This window comes from Lissotriton helveticus, chromosome 1_1, assembly GCF_964261635.1.
Source record: "Lissotriton helveticus chromosome 1_1, aLisHel1.1, whole genome shotgun sequence".
NCBI classification, from domain to species: Eukaryota; Metazoa; Chordata; class Amphibia; order Caudata; family Salamandridae; genus Lissotriton; species Lissotriton helveticus.
The window spans coordinates 1,894,507,234-1,894,526,519 of NC_136057.1; the positions used below are offsets into that span (position 1 = coordinate 1,894,507,234).

The 19,286-nt window shown below is 44.0% G+C and overlaps 1 protein-coding gene across 3 annotated transcripts in view; it reads right to left on the bottom strand.

Moving 5' to 3' along the window:
• The window catches only part of ODR4 (odr-4 GPCR localization factor homolog), a 237,167-nt gene that overhangs the window by 45,985 nt on the left and 171,896 nt on the right, over positions 1-19,286 (bottom strand). For all 3 annotated transcript variants that reach the window (XM_078642589.1, XM_078642600.1, XM_078642610.1), the window contains exon 12: positions 15,406-15,585. In XM_078642589.1, coding sequence (XP_078498715.1) covers positions 15,406-15,585 — 180 coding nt within the window. The remainder of the gene's footprint in view (positions 1-15,405; positions 15,586-19,286) is intronic.

The following is a 19,286-nucleotide window of genomic DNA, read 5'->3' on the forward strand; positions in this document are numbered from 1 at the left end:
GGCTCAGTGTCTTCCTTTTTTCTGTCTCTAAAAATGTTTAAACTGCATGTTTTTAGCTGACAGCAGAGCTCAGAAACACATAGGCATTTACTAACCTGTGTTTCTGAGGTCTGCATCACTTACACTTACTCAGAGATTTTATGAGTTAATGTATATGGTTAAGAAATATAAAGACCCTACCGCACCAGCACAGTGCAGAAAATGGGTTTGTGATACAGCCAGCCCAGACCAGGTCATCAGACATATGTGACACATATCCACTTGATTACAGTAACAATTTATATTTTTTGTGAATAGAAAACACTAAGGGCTGTATGTAAAAAAAGGTTGCGGTTGGAAAAGGCCTGATTGTGCCGTTTCTGACCACAAAAATGCTGAGTGGTTCATTATCCGTCTTTTCCGGATCAACCAAAATTGTGTGTAGTGCGATGTCTCAGGAGTGTATGAGTCGATGACCGAAGAATATCACACTCCTGATGTGTCACAACCTTTTTTGTCACAAAAAAAAACATTCAAACCAGTATCTGCTACAACAATCGCTCGTTGGGTGAGATGGATGCAACAAGAAGCAGGAGTGGATACTGTGGCATTTGGAGCTCATTCCACGAGGGGTGCTATGACTTTGCAAGCTTTTTTTCCTTAGGGAGTCGTCTCGAGGACATCCTCAGGGCAGCGGACTGGTCCTCGGACTCGCTTTTAAGGCTTCCTATTTAAAGGCCTGATTGTGCCGTTTCTGACCACAAAAATGCTGAGTGGTTCATTATCCGTCTTTTCCGGATCAACCAAAATTGTGTGTAGTGCGATGTCTCAGGAGCATATGAGTCGATGACCGAAGAATATCACACTCCTGATGTGTCACAACCTTTTTTGTCACAAAAAAAAACATTCAAACCAGTATCTGCTACAACAATCGCTCGTTGGGTGAGATGGATGCAACAAGAAGCAGGAGTGGATACTGTGGCATTTGGAGCTCATTCCACGAGGGGTGCTATGACTTTGCAAGCTTTTTTTCCTTAGGGAGTCGTCTCGAGGACATCCTCAGGGCAGCGGACTGGTCCTCGGACTCGCTTTTAAGGCTTCCTATTTAAAGCCTATCACAAGCCTGGCCTAGCTGGTTGTTGATCAGCTTTGAACTGGCATAACCTGAGCCTCCAGTCCTAACATAGAATATAACATTTCTTAGCCAATGTACAGGAAAGTTGATATACTCCCCAGTTGGTCATATCTGTTTTCTTTACCCTCCCAGGACATACAGGAATATAAACGTTGGATAATTATAACTGTTTCAGAGAGTTTTTTGTTAATCTTGTCCGGGAATTACCATGTTTAGAATATTAAAGGCCTGGTTTTTCCATGGTATAGTATGAATCCTCATTGAAATGTAATGTCTTAAGAGAGTTATGGATTGAGATAATAATGTATGTCTATTATGTCTGATGCTGGATACCCTTTGTTATTTGCAGGGTCGGACCAGAAGCAAGATTATTGGGAGGGAAAACAGGACAAGGCGCCTTTCGCCCGAAGAAAGAGGAAGTGCTATATCTTGATGTTATTTATTTGGGACTGCCTCTATGGTTATTTTATCAGTACAAAGACTCATGGAATATGTAGTCTTGTGTATCTAATTTGTTGTTGAGGCTTGGGAGCAGAAAATAAAGGAAGAGATAAGCACAATCCTCGCCTCAGCGCTCTTAAAAGAATTGGAACTTTCGTTCACGTTAGCTAGGACATTTTATATTTATCACTCACAAAATTAGGTTGGCTGTGTGGGGTTGTGAAGAAAGTAAAATGCAATTGGCTAGGGCACACCAGTGGCACAAGAATTTAGCAGCCACTGAATGTGCCCTAAGCAGGCCTATAATTGCAAGTATGGACTGCAAAAGTACCATTTTGGTTAGCTGTCTAGCTTGTAATACTCCATAAAGGGTGCAGATTTTCTTTATGGACAATGCACAACTTACTTTTACAGGACCTTCATGGGATGAGTTTACGTCCATGCTCTCTAAAATGATATGGAAGCACATGGATGAACACAGCTTTTAGCCAGCACGAAAACACAACAGGCAAATATCTCAAAGTGGGTGCTGGCTCACAGGACTGGAACTTATAATTGGTCTGGTGGTTCTTTCCCGCACAATGGACATCACAAAAACGTGTTGTATACAAGCATGGCATGGCCATCAGGGGCCAGAGCCTCCATCGGTGCAGCAGGTTGCAGTGACACCTCGCCCAGAGGCTCGAGGGATTTTTTGAGTCACAGGTAAGTCTAATAAACCCTGGAGATGGTAGGCAGAGTTACTGATCGATTATGAGGGGTACACTGGTACCCAGGGGGGTTCCTTTATCAATGAGGAGAAACCAGGTAAATCACTAATTGTATACAGTTCCTCTGCCTATTCCTCATTTCTACCAAGTATTCAACTTTCAAACTCCGCCTGGGGTAATATTTGGTACAGCATTGTTACCATTCAGTCTAAATTACCAATGGGGCTGGCCCCATAAGATTACAAAAACATTCAAAATTAGGCTCTATGTTATTTGCACAGAATCAATAGATTTTCAGTCAAGCATCACAGCAGGGAATAAAACCCAAGTCTGTGAGTTGCCATATTGGCAATTTAGCCACTAGATAATATACAGTCTGTGCCCCAGAACCTTTTAGTACAGAAATACTCAGCTCCTGCAGGAGCATAGGTACCATTGGTGCAGCTGATGCAGGGGCACCAAGTTCCATAGCACTGAGGGTCCCACTGAACCCCTTAATTGCTATATTTTACTACCCTGACAGCAGACAAAGGGGTCATTTTCCTTGCTTGCTCCAGGGGCCCTAGAGCACAACAAATGCAGTCATGAGAAGAAAGCCCCAGCATGAAACAATGGCAGAGTCTCTGTAAATGAATACACATTTTATAATGATATACTTCAGTTTCTAAAAACTCTCATAAGTTTAGGCATTATTAAAACGAACAGTTCGCATTTCTTTTTTTTTTAAAAACAACACTTTATAAGCTTAGGAATGCTAGAAAGTGTTTGCCTTTGTTTTAACTAATGCACCCTCGATTATCTTTTACAATAACAACTATCATCCCACGAGTGAACCACTGCTGACAAATGGAGGCAAAGACAGGAGGAGAAGGAAATGGAAGGTCTTCCACCAAGAAAGGTAACTACAAACCTGAACGTAAGAAATCCAGACTGCCGCAGCCCTAACCCAAGTAACCTGAAAGCCAAGAACTGGAGGAGTGAGATTCTGTGAACAATTTCTGAACACAGTCTCAGTAATGTGAGAGGAAAAAGGAGGAATAGAAATAATCCTCCCATAGCGTACCGTACTAAAAACAAATAAGAGACACAATATGATTGAAGCCATCTGCATAAAGGTGGAAAATATGTGTCTGGGACCACATCATCTTGCACTGTGGAAGGAAAATGCTTACATCCATATAGAGGCTTAAAGGACTAAATAGCCACCTCTTGTGCTGGAGAGCATTTGGAAATTTCAAAACTGAAGAACAAAGCAACAAGAACAACATTCAGTAAATGGACCTGAACAAACTATAATCAGAATGGGAAAAACAGTCCAAAGGTCAAGACAAAATGCAAAAGATGCCCCTCTCCTTAAGTGTGCCCCAAGCACCAGAACCTCAAGGGGCTTAATTGTGACCATAAAAAGAGCATCTTCACTGGAAGCTTATTGCGAAGGGAAAACCTTGGACATCTCCGGATCAATAGTGAAATCCTGAATTGGGAAAGGCCAGAATGCAATGAGGAAGCTAAATGGCGCCCGAAATCCCTGAAGACTAAATCAAAAGTAAATACCATGGAGGCATCGCAACAAGCAGGACACAGCTTGCCCCACCCTCCTTGGGGAGATTCGAACTAGAACCAGCTGAAATCTTCCAGTGATCATCACGAAACACTGGAACGAACATGCCATTGAACACCATATTGCCAGGATGTGAGAAGCTGGCCTGGTATATGATGTCCACTAATGTAAGTGGGCACCTTGCACCAGTCCAGACAAACCTTATGGTGATTTAGGAGATCTCAGACAACCTTAGAAAGCTATCCAAGTGGTAGCTGTGGAGAACAGCCTTCAGGCTTAGTCCAAAAGGAGTGTAAAGCAGCTTGTTTTACCAGAATGCAATCTTACAGTATAGATCAAATGAAAAAGAACCACACAAAGAAGTTATAAAAATATGTGTTTGTTCTGCTGTCTACACTAGGGAATAGGGAGGTCTGTATATGTATATCTTATTACTGCAAATGTCGTGAAGGAGGACACTGTGTATGTTCATCATTCGATACAGTAACTATAAGTTGTTTCAAGTTTAAAAAAAGTAAAAAGCCCTAGACCTATAGCTTATCCGGATCACTCAATGAATGAGTTGACCCCCTGGCCCCTCAGGCTCCTTTTTTGAAGAGCTCCTTGCAGTGGTCTCGGCACTTTGTCTGAAAACGGGGCACTGCCTGCTGTTGGGGGACTTTAACATCCACATGGATTCAAGAATCGATGTTGATACTATGAAGATCCTTGACATCACATCGCCATTAGGTCTCTTGCCCTATCTCGCCGTTCCTACACATAACAAAGGTCATACCCTTGATCAAGTGTTCTCTACCATTCCAATTGGCATGTCCCCCCCGACACCCGTCCTATGGTCGGACCATTACTTAGTTAATTTCCAGATCCCTCTGTCAGACAGACTTCCTCCTAGGCCGCAGGAAGGCCCTCGTCATACCTCGCGAGCTTTTCATCGAGTATCCCCAGACATGCTGGCGTATGCACTATCCTCGCACCCTTGCCTGCTGTCTGGTAGTCTAGAGGTTGATCTCGACCTCCTGCAAACGTGGCTTGTGGAGAGACTCGATTAACTAGCCCCAAAAACTTTCTCCCGCAAACCTATAAGTCGGGCCTCGGTCCCTTGGTTCACTGCCGCTCTCTCTGAGATGCGGAGAATATGTAAGAAAGCTGAAAGGGCCTGGCGCCGACACTATGACCTATTAGACAAAGCCATGTATAGGGATTCCATCAAACTGTACCACAGCAACATCATGCCAGAAAAGAAAGATTATTTTGCAAAAAGAATCGAGGCTGCCGTGAACACTAGCAAAGAAATATTTCTTATTGTTAAGGAATTCACATCGCCCATTACGAGTGTGTCCACACACTCTCACTCTGAATCTTGGATTATCCAACTCGCCGATTTCTTTGCTACTAAAATTAAATCTATTCAGGATTCTTTCCGGCACCCTGGCGTGGTGACGGCTTCGGGTATTAATGCCCCCCTGCCACTGTCCTTGACCTGTGGTGGCCCTACTTTGTCTAATTTTCCTCCTCTTTCTTGTATCTCTTCGCTTGATCTTCTCTCTAAATTAAAATCTGGCTCTCCCCGGGACCCTTGTCCAGCGAAATTCCTCGGAAAAATAGCTCCAGTTATTAACTCCCTAGTCAACCCGGTGCTCAATATTTCTCTGAACACTGGAGTGGTCCCTCAGGCTTGGAAGCAGGCTCTTATTTTGCCGCTTCTGAAGAAGCCAAATTTGGACCCTCTTATACACGCCAACTACAGGCCCATCTCTCTCCTCCCGGCATTAGCTAAGGTGGTTGAGAAGCACGTCCACTCCTCTCTCTCTAAGTTCCTGGAAAACAATAACATCCTGCATGACACTCAGTCGGGTTTCCGTGCCAATAGGAGCATGGAGACCGCGCTGTTAGAAGTTACAGAGGCCATCAAGGAGGTTCTCGATGCGGGTGGCAAGGCTATGCTGGTAATGTTGGATTTGTCGGCGGCCTTTGACACCGTTCCCCACAGCGGTCTCCTTTTAAGACTCAGAGAGATTGGGCTACGGGGAGCGGTGTTCAGCTGGTTCGAGTCCTTTCTAGCGGGCCGCCGCCAAACGGTCTGGGCCCCTCCGTTTTCTGCCGAGGTGCCGCCTCTGGAGGTAGGAGTGCCTCAGGGCTCAATTTTGAGCCCTACTCTGTTTAACATCTTTATGGCTCCCTTGGCGGCACTGGCGGAGTCGTTTGGTGCCCAGATCGTTTCTTATGCCGACGACACCCAGCTCCTTTTTATCTGCAAGAAGGGATCTGACTTCGATGGCGTGACGATCAGAGGCTGCCTTGGGGCTGTATTTGAGTGGTTCGAACGTAACAGCCTCAAGTGCAACTCTGATAAATCCGAGGTGCTCTTTTTTGGCTGTCCATCTGACCCTAGGTGGCAGTCTTGGTGGCCTTCAGCCATGTTTCCTCCCGCTGCTGCGTCATCCAAGGCCAAGAATCTGGGGGTGCAGATTGACAACGGTCTTACTCTGAAGCCCCAGATTCTTGATCTAGTAGGGAAGTGCTTTGGCCTCCTCAAAATGCTCAGAAAATTCCTTCCGATGCTCTCTCTTGATCACAGGAAAACTACTGTGCAGGCCTTAATAGGCTCTCGTCTCGACTATGCAAACGTGCTTTACCTTGGTTTGCCGGAATATCTTCTCTCACGTTTGCAGATAGTGCAAAACTCTGCGGCACGAGCCATCTTTGGCCTCCATCGGAGAGCCAGGGCCACTGAGCTTCTGAAAATCCTTCACTGGCTCCCGATCAGGAAAAGGATTGCTTTTAAGGCGCTTACGCTTGCTTTTAAAGCGCTCCACGAATCTGGCGCCAAATACATCCGGAAATGGCTGGCCTTCTACCTGCCACCTACGGTGCTGAGGTCAGCGTCGCTGGCCTTGGCATCCGTTCCAGTCATCAGACGAGCTCGCATTGGAGGCCGCTCTTTCCGACATCTGACACCTCATCTCTGGAACTCCTTGCCAGCTTCCTTGAGAAAGAATGCTAATCTGCTAGCTTTCAGGAAGGATCTGAAGTCCTGGCTGTTTGTCCAATAGTTTTTTATCTGTTCATCTGCGCCTGACTTTCGCTTCGGGTTTTGAAGCGCCGGGACACTCCTCGGAGTAGCTGAGCGCTATATAAAACCCATTTTAACATAACATAACATAACATATACACGTTACTCTACTGCGCCGCCGGACCCCAGGGATGTCGGCTGAAGGGCGGTGTTATCCCGAAAGCATTGATCAGAAATTGAGTATAAAGCGGCCGGCCCCTGGGTTGTAGGCCTAAAGCTGTGTAAGCTCAGAAATGTAAAATAAAGGTCTTTAAAAAAATATATATATATGTGTTTGTTATATAACACTACCTAGTACGTTACAGTATCTCCCACATGGAGATAGACACAAAGCACACAATACTTTAGCAAAGGAATCACAGTAAATAGCACTAATACACAGTGGGCACGGGGGGGGACAAAACCATATACTAAGAATGTGGTATAAGAACCACAACTCGAGTCGAGACAATGTCGAGAGGACGTAGAATTGACGGGGACCCACAGAACCACCCAAGGTAAGTAGACCCCACGGAGAGCGTGTACAGTGTGTGAACACGACTGCGTGCTCCGTACAAGTCTATGTACAAGTAAGGGCTGGATTTTTAAAGATTAGGGACCCTTCCCAGTAGACCCTGAAGAACTCCGTGGAAGACAGATGGTTGGTGAGCCACCCCACCCATGGATACCGTGGTACCCAAGTTATCTATCCCAGGGAAGCCGGGTGCATAGATGTGTAAAGTAGAGTCGGAAACCGATGGCGAACCTTATGGAGGACTTCGAAAAAGTGCCGCTGCTGGAAGGGAAGAAAGTGTCTGGAGGAATCCAAACGTGGATTCTTGAAGAGGAGTACCTGAAAGCTGACGGGACAGAGTCTATGTCACTCAGGGGTGACCAGGTGACTTGGAAGACGAATGTCCTCTGATGTCGGATGCTTATAGAAAGATGACGGTAACCTTGACTCTGCAGCTGCAAGACCCAGGCTCGCTGAAGACGACCAGGACCCGGGTACGAGCTGTCCCATGAAGGATTGCGAGTGCTGAGGTGTTGGTGTCCGGCAGGAGCACCAACAAGCCTTGGAAAATACAAACCATGCAGGAAGTCAAGAAGGTGCACAGTTGGGACCAGCAAGGTCCAGAAGACTCACCACAAGCAGGGGAGGAGTCATGGCTGGCCATAGCAGTCAGGGGAGCCCAAGGAAAACAAAGGTTACCCTCAAATGGCCCCCCAGGCTGAACGCACAGGAGTCGCGAGAGGAGCTCAAGCAGCTCACCAAAAGATGCAGGCCACGGTACACACAATGCGGTGTGGATGAAGATTCTGGTCACTGGAGGTGCTCGAGGTTGGGGCTACTTGGAGCCCGAAGATTTTGTTGCAAAGTTGTCAAAAAGCCTTTGCAACTGCAAAGGGGTAGCTGTACTTAGGGGTTCAGTTATTGCAACCCCCACGAATACTACGGCCTCAAAATTGGTGAGAGGGTAGAGCAGGCCTCAGGAGCTGGGAAAAACCACCACCTGTGTTGCAGAGCCCACGGAGTCCGGAGGAGCTCAGGATCTGCAGACCGGTCGACTTAGTTGCGGTGACTCCTTCACTCCAAGGGAGATTACTTTGGTTGTCCTTGATGCTTCACAGGCCTTGGAAGGTTCCTGTTTGATGCACAGGCACCAACGATGCAGCAGACTGGAAGGGAGACAAATTCACGCCCAAACGAAGTCCAGAGTGCCCAGACGGTAGAAGTGCAGTGGTTTCAGCTCTGAATTCTATCACATGACAAATCTAGGGACCTACACCCAGGTAAGGCCTTAAGTACCCTAAGGAGAGGATTGGGAAGATTTGGGGGAACCCTCTCAGAGGAGAGTCTGGACAGGGGGAGGTTACTTCCATGTCCTTTGTCCAGTTTCGTGCCAGAGCGGGAGCCAACGACTCCAAGGACTGGTTTGAACTGAACTATGCACAGGGACACCAAATGTGCCCCTCATGCAGACTTTCAGGCACTGGCAAGTGCACCCACCCAGCCCTAATACACTAAATACTGTCTGGGAGGTGATCACACTTCCCTGTGACAGGATGCCCATTGTTCTACCTTGCCCTGCTCAAGCTTGGCTCAGCAGCAGGAGGGCAGAAATGTGTCTCTGGTCCGCAGCAACCATTTTGTGCTGTCCGCGACTAGAAGACTGGTATCCGGAACACTGACAGCCTAACGGAGGGCTCTTCCAATGCTTGGAATCATACCTCCCACACCATTTATGGTCGGGGTATGATTCCAACATGTTTGATACCATAGGATTCGTTGCAGCCATTATCGAGATTGTCATTGCACGATTACGCGGTGCCCCTCCATATAGGATATGGCTTTTCACTGACAACTCGGGAGAATAGACTCCGTAGGCTGCAGGAGTGTCCTGCTCATGCAGGGGCACCCTCTCACTTAGAACCAAGCACCCTGACCTTCAGGATTGTAAAGCCTTGCTATAGGGGTGACTTATAGGTTTTAAGTGCAGTGACCCTTAGATATAGTAAACCTATATCTTTAGTAAGTGGTGTATGCACCAACTTACACAGATAGCAATGATGGGCCTGTAGTTCCATTTTGAATGTTCTCTCATGGGTGGCATAATACATGCTGCAGCCCATGGGAGACCTCTGGGGTACCTATGCCCTGGGTATATGGGTACCATATACTAGGGACTGACAAGGGTACCCCAGTATCCAATCTGGAATGTACCTAAGAACTGAACACAACAATTTATGGAGAAAGCAGATAGATTGGGGTACTGATTAGGAGGATCCCAGTCAGACTAGTCAAAAACCAGCATAGCAAGACAAAAAAAGTGGGGATAACTATGCAGAAGGCTCCTACCTTCCTCCACTCTGCTCATAAAACCTGCCTTGACCTAGTTACTACCTGTGGAAGGCAGAAGGGAGGAAGTCTATGTCCACAGGATTAAAAATAACTAAAAACCAACTCGCCTGACAACTTCCCCATAGGACAGGAAACTGAGAGGAACTCCCAATCACTTAATGTATTGAAGAGTAGAAACACATTGTCAACCCTAAATCACAGGATATGCTTCAGGGTGATGACAGACTCAAAATGAATCAAAATGATGGCAAAACATTCTGAAACTCAGAATGAACAGCTAAAATTGACATCCATGTTTCAACATTCACTCATAAGAGTCAATGGACCACCACTAAAATGCACCAACCAAAGAAAACTGAGGCATGGAAACCAGACTTGAAAATGTCATAGACGTAAGTGCTGCTTCTCCAACTGACAACAGTCTTTGTCCATCTCTTTTGCCTGCAGTTTCCAGCCAAATATCAAGCCAACCTCCAAGACTGAGCAACATACGCAACACATGCCCCATCCTTTACAGACAAGACTTCATACTGCAACATCATGACAGATGAAAAGATGCCAAAGAACAGAGGTATGGGAAGACAAAAACAGGATTACTACCATTTCAGCCTCACTTAGGGTGTGTATGCACTGTAGAGATGTGAGCACATAAAAGGTTCTAACGATTATACCATTCCAATAACCCATAACTCTCAATGGAGGGGAAGAGTGAGAGGTTGGAGGGTGAGCCCACTGAACTCCATGACGATAACTTTTCTATCTTTTCTTTGAAAAGAAAATTGAAAAAAAGGAAGCGGTTTCCAGGACGAGAGATATGACATAAGTCTCAGAAAATATAGAGATTCTTTACGATTGGATAGTCAGGGCAAGGAGTGTGATAGGCTTCAAAAGGGGCATTTAGAGAAGCATATATATACATGCATGGTGAACATCCTGCTTACAACCCAGCAAAGGCAGATCAAACACAACTGTCTGAACTGAAAGAAGGGCAGAAAGAAGTGGAGTACTCCATCAGCCCCCTGGCCTACAAGCTCAATTAAACTGCTAAGCGGGCCAGGATGAGACTAATTCGACGTGGTTTGTATACAAACCTGATGCATGGTAAAAGTTTGTCATGCTTTACATGACACACAAAGTAATCTTGACAACAAAAACACAAATGTGCACTTGCATACATCTAGAACAAGCATTTGCAATGCAATAGGTCTCGTATTTTTTAGAGTTTGAGCTATTGGCATTGTAAATGGCAATGCCATTTATTTATGTGTTTTGAAAACCTACACGAGGTGCGTAAACATGCACTTTGCACTTACAGTTGTTGCTTACGAGAAGCAAGGCTGACAGTAACTGCGCCTCTTTTACTGCCAGCCTTGCTTCTCGTAAGCAAGGATTATAAATACAAAGTGGGTTTTGTTATGCACCACTTGTAGGTTTTCAAAACATATAAATAAAAAGCATTGTTATTTACAATGCCACTAGCTCAAACTCCCGCAAATGCGAGACCTATTGCATTGCAAATGCTTGTTATTTATTGCATCAGCAGAAACACCCTTAAATCTATTCTAATGTCCCTAGCATATGCATGGAAATGGATGCACAATATACCCACACATCTTCTAGTAGCACCCGTGATACAACTTTAACTTGAAAATTAGGAGGAAATCAATTAGTGATTCTGCACCACATTAAATAATACTACCTTTTGACCCTAGCAAGTTAAATATTTTGAAGCTAGATTCTTCCTCCAGTTGCATCTTTCTACTCAATTTCGAACAGAAACACATTTTTCTGTTGACAGTGTTCCTCATATTACCCCACCAGGCAATATTTTTTAAGGAGTCATGCACTTAATGAATTGGTTTTGTTAAGTAAGAAGTGATCAGCGGGCTTGGGTGATAGTATTGTAGCTGATGACCTACTCGGATTATTTTTGTTTATACATCCTGCACTTAAACCTGAACACTGAAGTCTACAACTTGTCCAGACACTAATTAGAGGATGGCGCTATATGTCACAAAGGTCATAGAGGTGGGTTCTTAGGATTTGTTCTACACACAGTTAATATTTAGAGAAAATGCAGATTTACTTTGTATTAAGGCATGCATCCTGATCTACATCAGTACAAGATATATACTCAGAAGAATTAATCACTTATTATGTTTATTGCCATCTATTTTTCAGGAGAACATGGGCAGTACAGTTATTTGCTAATATTTCAGCCAATGTTTTGGCAGAGGCATGAAGCCTAACTATTTCTAACTGTACTGGGATATTACTGGAATATACAAGTTGTTTCTGCAACGCTTTCAATTATCCACACTGAAATCTCTACACCATTGAGCAACTTCAGCTTCAATCACATCCTTACTGCCATGATATTACTTGCTGTTGCAAGCAGAATTAATAAAGTTAAGCAAGCTCTTTTCAGCAAGGAATACAGAACAAGCGAACCCAGGGAAAATCCAATTGTTGACCCAGTATTGAGCAGCCTGATGTACACACACCACTGCAGCAGGTTTGCACTATTTTTAATACCCAGTAGGCCCTAAAGTATGTCTGATCTATGCGCCATTACAAAAGTTCCTCATAACGTTTGATGGAGCAGTTCAATGCTGAAATAATCTGTCCTCAGTCCCTTATTGCTGTGTGGACGTGTGCAAGATGAGGGGCGCTGCTCATGCAAACATGGTGTTCCATGAGCATCAGAATCCACCACTCAGTCAAACCCTTGAACTCGGATAATAGCTTTTCTCCAATTAAAAGCAGCGCTTGTCGCTCATGCTGCTACTGTGCATGTTTGCACTGCCACAGCATCACGTGCAGGCCTGTATCAATAGTTGTTAAAGGTGTGTGCTTGTGACCCAGGAGACCACAGCTGTGAAATGTCTCCAATCTTGATAATAAAATATCACGAAGGCATGTCTTCACACAGTAATGTAGAACAATTCACCCTCTCCTTTAATATGAAGCAAGCAAGTTAGAACCTTAACTCCTTTACTGCACGACCAAACAGGAGGGCTGCTTACAGTGGGCGCATTCAGAGGCACTCAGATGTGACCAGCTGTGGTGGTGCACAGGCATGTATTTGTTTCTGTAGGTGATGCGCACACGGAGCTTCTTTAACTTGTCATGAAATTGTAATGGTGATTGTCCCATCATTCTCGGAAAGCAGGCAGCACGCAGACACTCAGAAAGAGATACTCTTACTTTTCAGCGCTGCATAAGGAAAAGGACACGCATCAGGTGCACGTTAACAGCTCAGTTTCTCAATGTGGTATGGCTACTTGCCAGACATACGTACCTATGCAGACAGGGAAGGAAGAAACTGTCTGCAGCCTTATACAACAGACACTGTGAGTTCACTGAAACACCACACCCCACACATATCTATGACAAGGAAGCTTAGGCAGGCTTGGCTAAACATAACCAGACACAGTATCCGGTGTTCCTTCTTAGGGCAGTTCATCGCTGCTCCCGTCCCTGGCTGCCCCCAGCAACCCATGGGATCGGATGGAAAAGTCTTAACTCGCTCTCCTGATAAACTCACTTGCGTGACCCCACTGACCCCTGATGACATCACCCAGCACAGGCCTGACCCGGTATGGCCATGGTGGCATCCTGACCAGCATCACCCAGCCCTCCTCTCTGATGACGGACTCATCTGCGGCTCAGTGCTGGCTGGCTGCAGTCTCGGGTGCGCGAGCCAGTCTTCTTCATACCAAAGGAAGCAGTGACGCACGGGAACCCACAACAAGTGATAACAAGATGTGCGCGCGCACTCATGAAAGCGAAACCTAGCGTGGGGGCGGGACTTCCGTCTTGTGCGCGAAGCAGCGCCCACGGAGTGCCTGGCCCGAGCAGCAGTGGTGACGCGGGGCTCCCATGCCCGAGGGAGAGCCCCGCGGAGGCTACAGAACACCGGATTGGCGGTAAGTGGGACTGTATCGGGAGCGGGGCGCTCGTGTGTGTATGTGTGCGCGCGTGTGTGTGTATGTGTGCGACGGCGGGGGTGTCTCTGTATGCGTGCGTGTGTGTATGTGCGCTCGTGTGTGTGTCTCTGTGTGTGCGCATGCGTGTGTGGTGTTGGAGCTTCCCAGGAGACAGCAGCTGGCCACAGCGAGCGCGTTTGCGCACGCGTGGCCTGCGCCGATCGCCTTTTTGGAGATGCGCGTGGCCAGGTGCTGTCTCCTGGGAAGCAGACCCAGCGACAATAGATCTCTGGCGGAGACAGCGCTTACGCGCTGTTCAACGCCACGAAACCTAAAAACGACACAGTAGCATTAATCAAATAGTGAATTTAAAATGCTTAGTAACCAATTACTTTCTATTCTTAACAAAGAGGTCATGAAAATTAATTACGAAATCAAGCATTTAAATTGACTTCATTGTAGAGCGCCATAACAAACTTGACAATGGTGCGATTCATGCAAGTAATGTGCTATATGATTGACATTTTCAGTATAGGTGCCTAACATTACAAATATCTTTTTTATCAAAGAAACAATTTTATTTTAATGATCTTTAGAAATAATTTACATGTTACTGCTATTTGAAATTGTGGTAGCAGGCCACAGTGAGAGGTGAACATTTCTGTTTAACAATCACTGACAACTTTACAGAATGCTCATATAGGATATGTTTGATTTACTTCATTATGCTTGTACTTAATTAGGGATTTATTTTACAAACTAAGAAATGTGAACTTTGAAAAGCATTTGACTAGATTTTTTCCTTAGGCTGTATTATTTTATAGCCCGATGTGAAATGGACTTTGAGACGATTCCTTTAATGTTGCTTTATTTTTTCTTGTTCATAAAACATGCTTTGTTACAGCATTTCATTGTGTATGACTGGTGGGAACCTGACCTTTGGACTATATGCATGGAGAGCAACAAAGTAAGTAAGCGCTTTGTCAACTAACCTGTGAGGACGGAATGGGCAGTTGTTTCTCATGATGAGGATGGGAAAGTATGCTGGAGTATCAATTTGTACCTGGAGAATGGAAGAATGGTCATATGATGATCAGACCATTGTAGGGTGACTATTGATGTCACCATGGACAATTTGGATTATAAAAAGTGACATTCCTAGAAGGAGGGAGGCTACACCCTTTTTACTTTCCTTGCCTCCAGTCTGCCTGTCGGAGTTTCTCTATCATGACCCTTGTCTTTTTGCTCTTGCTGATTAACTTGCCTGTTGGATGAATTGGAGCAGGTTGGTGAGAAACCAGATATGAACTTTCCTGATTTATGCTCCATTCTCCTTGCCCATGAAAAAACTCCCTATTAGACTTTAACTTGATCCCTTTGCCCATGCTAACAGAACCCTTGTGAACTACCCTCCTGGCGTTGACGGTGGTAGGAATCTCTAACGTTTGGAACTATCCTCCCATGGATGCCTGTATTTAGCAAAAGATTTACTTTGGCTGGATGTGTGATTTTATATTTCAAGCTGCAAGACTCATGACTGAGCTTCTTAAAATGTTACTTATATTTATTGATTTCGGCTCAATAATGTATTAGCCAAATCATCTAAATTCGAAATAAATATCATTACCACTAGTGTTTACCATCCCCAAGACACTTTATATTTTTTCAAAAATATTCAAGGAGATCCAGACTCATTATACAGGATTTTAAACAGTAGAGTTGCATTTTTCATTACCCATTTCTTCTGCAATATCCAAATCCTCCTCCTTTAGATCCTGATCCAAAATCTCCAGAAAACGCTCCAGAATTTCACCTGCAGCCTCATCATCAAAGATATAATCACACAGTTTCACGCCCGATCCAACAATGGGAGCAAACACTCTTCGAGGCAAGGAGCGGGGCATCTGCACAGACTCTAGAAAATTAAAATGTAATGTGAAATAGTGGATGAAGACCAGACAAGTTATTCTGTTTTCAGGGGTATTTAAGATATAGGTTAGTCCAACATTGAAATCCCAGTTTGCCAAATAAACCCACTAGGATTATCTAGTAATTCAGATGCTGATTGTCAAATGCAAGTCATACTCAACACCATTTCCTATAGAAATAGCAAATGAGGGAAAAAAGCAAAAACATAAGCAATGGCAAAACTGACACGTGGAAAAGCCGTACACAAAGAGACGCGTTTCACAAAGGCGGGAATTGCATACAGACCATCACATACACAATCTACTTGCAAAACAAAAACCAATGCATGCGCGCACACACACAAACATAACATACCTGTACTTATGAGGACCTGCCATTGACAGTAATGAAGTGTGTAATTACTATTATAACTCCACGCGCACTTTGATAGTAGGATAGGTTATAATGCACACTGAAGCAAGTCTTACTGCACTTTTATTTTTTTGATCCACTCGCTCAAAAGTACTTAAACACACTCCTGGGACCGGTTCTCACAAAGGTAGTGTTTGTTTGGTTCTGTCAAGGTTAACCCACGTAATGAGGACTGAGCCAGTCCCATCAGTGTGGGAGATATATATATATATATATATATATATATCACACATACCCACACAATGCGCACAAAGAAGCGTAAACACAGGCATTCATGCACAGTGACCAGTATGCTTATAGAAAAACATGCACACATTCAACATACAGGCAGCAGTGTAAAGATAAACCACAGCACATAAATAATGCACATACAGTCACGTACAACATTTTAAAAGGGAACAACAATTAATTCATAACTAAGTAGAGGCAATGCCGGATGAGAATGTGAGTAGTGTGAGTTCAAGAGTGTGGGTGGATACACAGATGAAAGCATGGATGGATGAATGGGTGGTTGCATTTGGGAATCATTTGATGGATGGGCATATAGTTAGCTTAAATAAAGAATACAACATTTTACGTTTAGAATGCTGGCGCTCTGACTTGTTTTTTGTAGCTGCTTTTAAGTGAATGGTCTGCCTCTTATTTGGACGCTTTGTGACAGTTTCGGTAAAACATTAGTTAAGAAATTTGGGTACACTATTCTGTACATTCTGCACAAAAATGTGTTGAAAATTCAAGCATGTTTCTAATGTTTATCCTGCTCTGAGGACATCTAGCAGCAAAACATACAAAAGCATTTAAATATAGCATTAGACAGATATCAGCCAGTCTAAAAAAAATGTCTTACTTGTGCGAAAAACACGTTTTAGGAAAAGAAAATCATACACTGTTCTTCTTTCAGCCACATATGCTGTGAAATGCACAAAAGCAATTACAGAATAATCCTGACATTCTTCAAGGAACTGATGAAGACTGACACTACATTAGGATAACGAATAAATGGCATGAGGAATGCCATAAATATGGTGCAATATATAATCTTCGTACATCATACATTCATATTACATATTTCATAGATGTGATATAAAGAGATTTTTGAATGTACATCTAATTATATTCTTTTTTTCACGTTGGTATACAAGGACGTTGCATTTGGCAAATATACCATAAAGATATAGACTTTTATCCAACTTTGAGGGTTAGTTTTCCTGGGATTTATTGCTTGCATAAGCCTTATGAAAGCCTGGAACGAATGAATGATTTAAACTTGAACAGTAAAGTCAGCCTGATATAGGTAGTCTGAATGGATAGGAATGCAAAAAATTGTTGCTTGCATGCCTGTTTTACCACATTAACTTGAGTTGGCATACATTTAATATCAATAAAGGTGAACTGAAAATATTACATATAACTTGAATTAAATCCGAGCTCATACTATAAATCCTTTTTTTTAAAACTCTTTATCTGAAATCAAAGCTCACCGTACAGATGATAAAGGACATGTATACAACATTACTCTTCAGATTGAACGAGGGAAGATACAATACGCAGTTGTTAATACTAATATACAATCAGGATTGCGCTTGTATGACTGGTGTACATTTCGTAGGAGAATCGTCCGTTTCAGCAATGCCTTTGAGAAAGAAAACATTCCCGCCTCTTTTTACACCATCGCCACCGGTCCGGATCCTCAGAAGCCATATCGGACTCCCCATAGCTTTTCCCATTTTTTGAGGCACCCCCCACTTTGGTATACAACTTTTCTGCCCTCTGACACCAGTCGAGGTCCATTTCCCACACTTCAATACTAGGGGAAATATTCTTGCCCCATGCCCAGGTTATATTACGCTACGCTTCCCCCACTGCCAACACTAACAAGGTCCTTTGATGCCACTGCCAGGTGTCCACACCCTATACCATGAAGAGGAGCCACTTAGCCTTTAGGGGAACGGGCGAGGACAAAACCCAGGACGTCACATCAGTGACCTCCCCCCAGAAGTCCTGTATCAGTAGGCATTCCCAAAGGATGTGTATGAAGTGGGAAACAGCCTTAATAACGAAGGCTTTACAACGACTGACCTTAACAACGAATCCAGAACAACGACCTTTCTATGAACCACTACTTACACCAACAACGACTTTCCTAAACCACGAATAAAACGACCTCTTAACTGGCCAATAGATGGCGCTGGTGTTCTGTTTATTTTTGTTATTATTTTTCGTAACCATGGGAATGCCTGGTGCATTCCGTCAAGCATAGCAAAAAAAATAAGGAAAATAAAGGAAAAGCCGTTTCCCAAGGGGTGATACTGACCGAGGAAAATAAATTGAAATAAAAGCAGTACATTGTAAGAAGTCGGCACCGTCCCAAATGGACGTAGAAATCTGGGGAACATAAGGAACAAGCATTGGAAATGCAATAGGTCTCGCAGCATTAGAGTTTGTGCTTTTAGAATTGTTTATGGGTTTTTTTTTTAAATCTTTAGCATTTTTGTTTCCTGTAGGCAATGCCACATAAATACAAAATGTGTCATTTACAATACCAAAGTTGAGAAACCAAAAGCGAAGCGAAACCACGTGACAAGGAGGAATGCAGCTATTAAGCCCCTGTACGGAGAGAGTGGCGCGCTGCATAAATGCTCTATAGCATATCATACATATTAGCCGTATTATTTTATATTTTAATATGTTTTGGTCATGAGCGTACCGGCAAACACCGGGTGAAATTAAGCCCCTGAATGAAGAGACTCTCTCACCACACAACTGCCATATAGCATACCGCGAGCACCTTCTGTTAAAACAACTTTGAGAGGGAAGTTTGAGGCATTCTTCGAGTTCATTTTTGTGCTCAGGACAACATTTTTATGACTGCTGTTCTAAAATGCGGTACACGACTCTACTGTGTATTATTATTTAATAAACTTGGCCAAAAACAGTGACGAAAAAGGTTATTTGGGGACTGCTTTCAATTACAACAAGCATTTCAAAGAAAAGCCGGGCGGAAATCAATTAGTAACAGGATACTAGGTTAACCAAGGGCGGCAGCATCTGGAAAGGCCATGCATTTCATTAGCAGATAACAACCAAAAGCGAAGCGAAAGCACATGACCAACGAGGAATGCAGGTATTAAGCCCCTGTATGGAGAGAGTGGCGTGCTGCACAAATGCCCTATAGCATACCATATATATTAGCTGCAGTTTTTTACATTTTAATATCTTTTTGTCATGAGCGTACCGGCAGACACCGGGTGGAAAAGAAGCCCCTGTCTGGAGAGA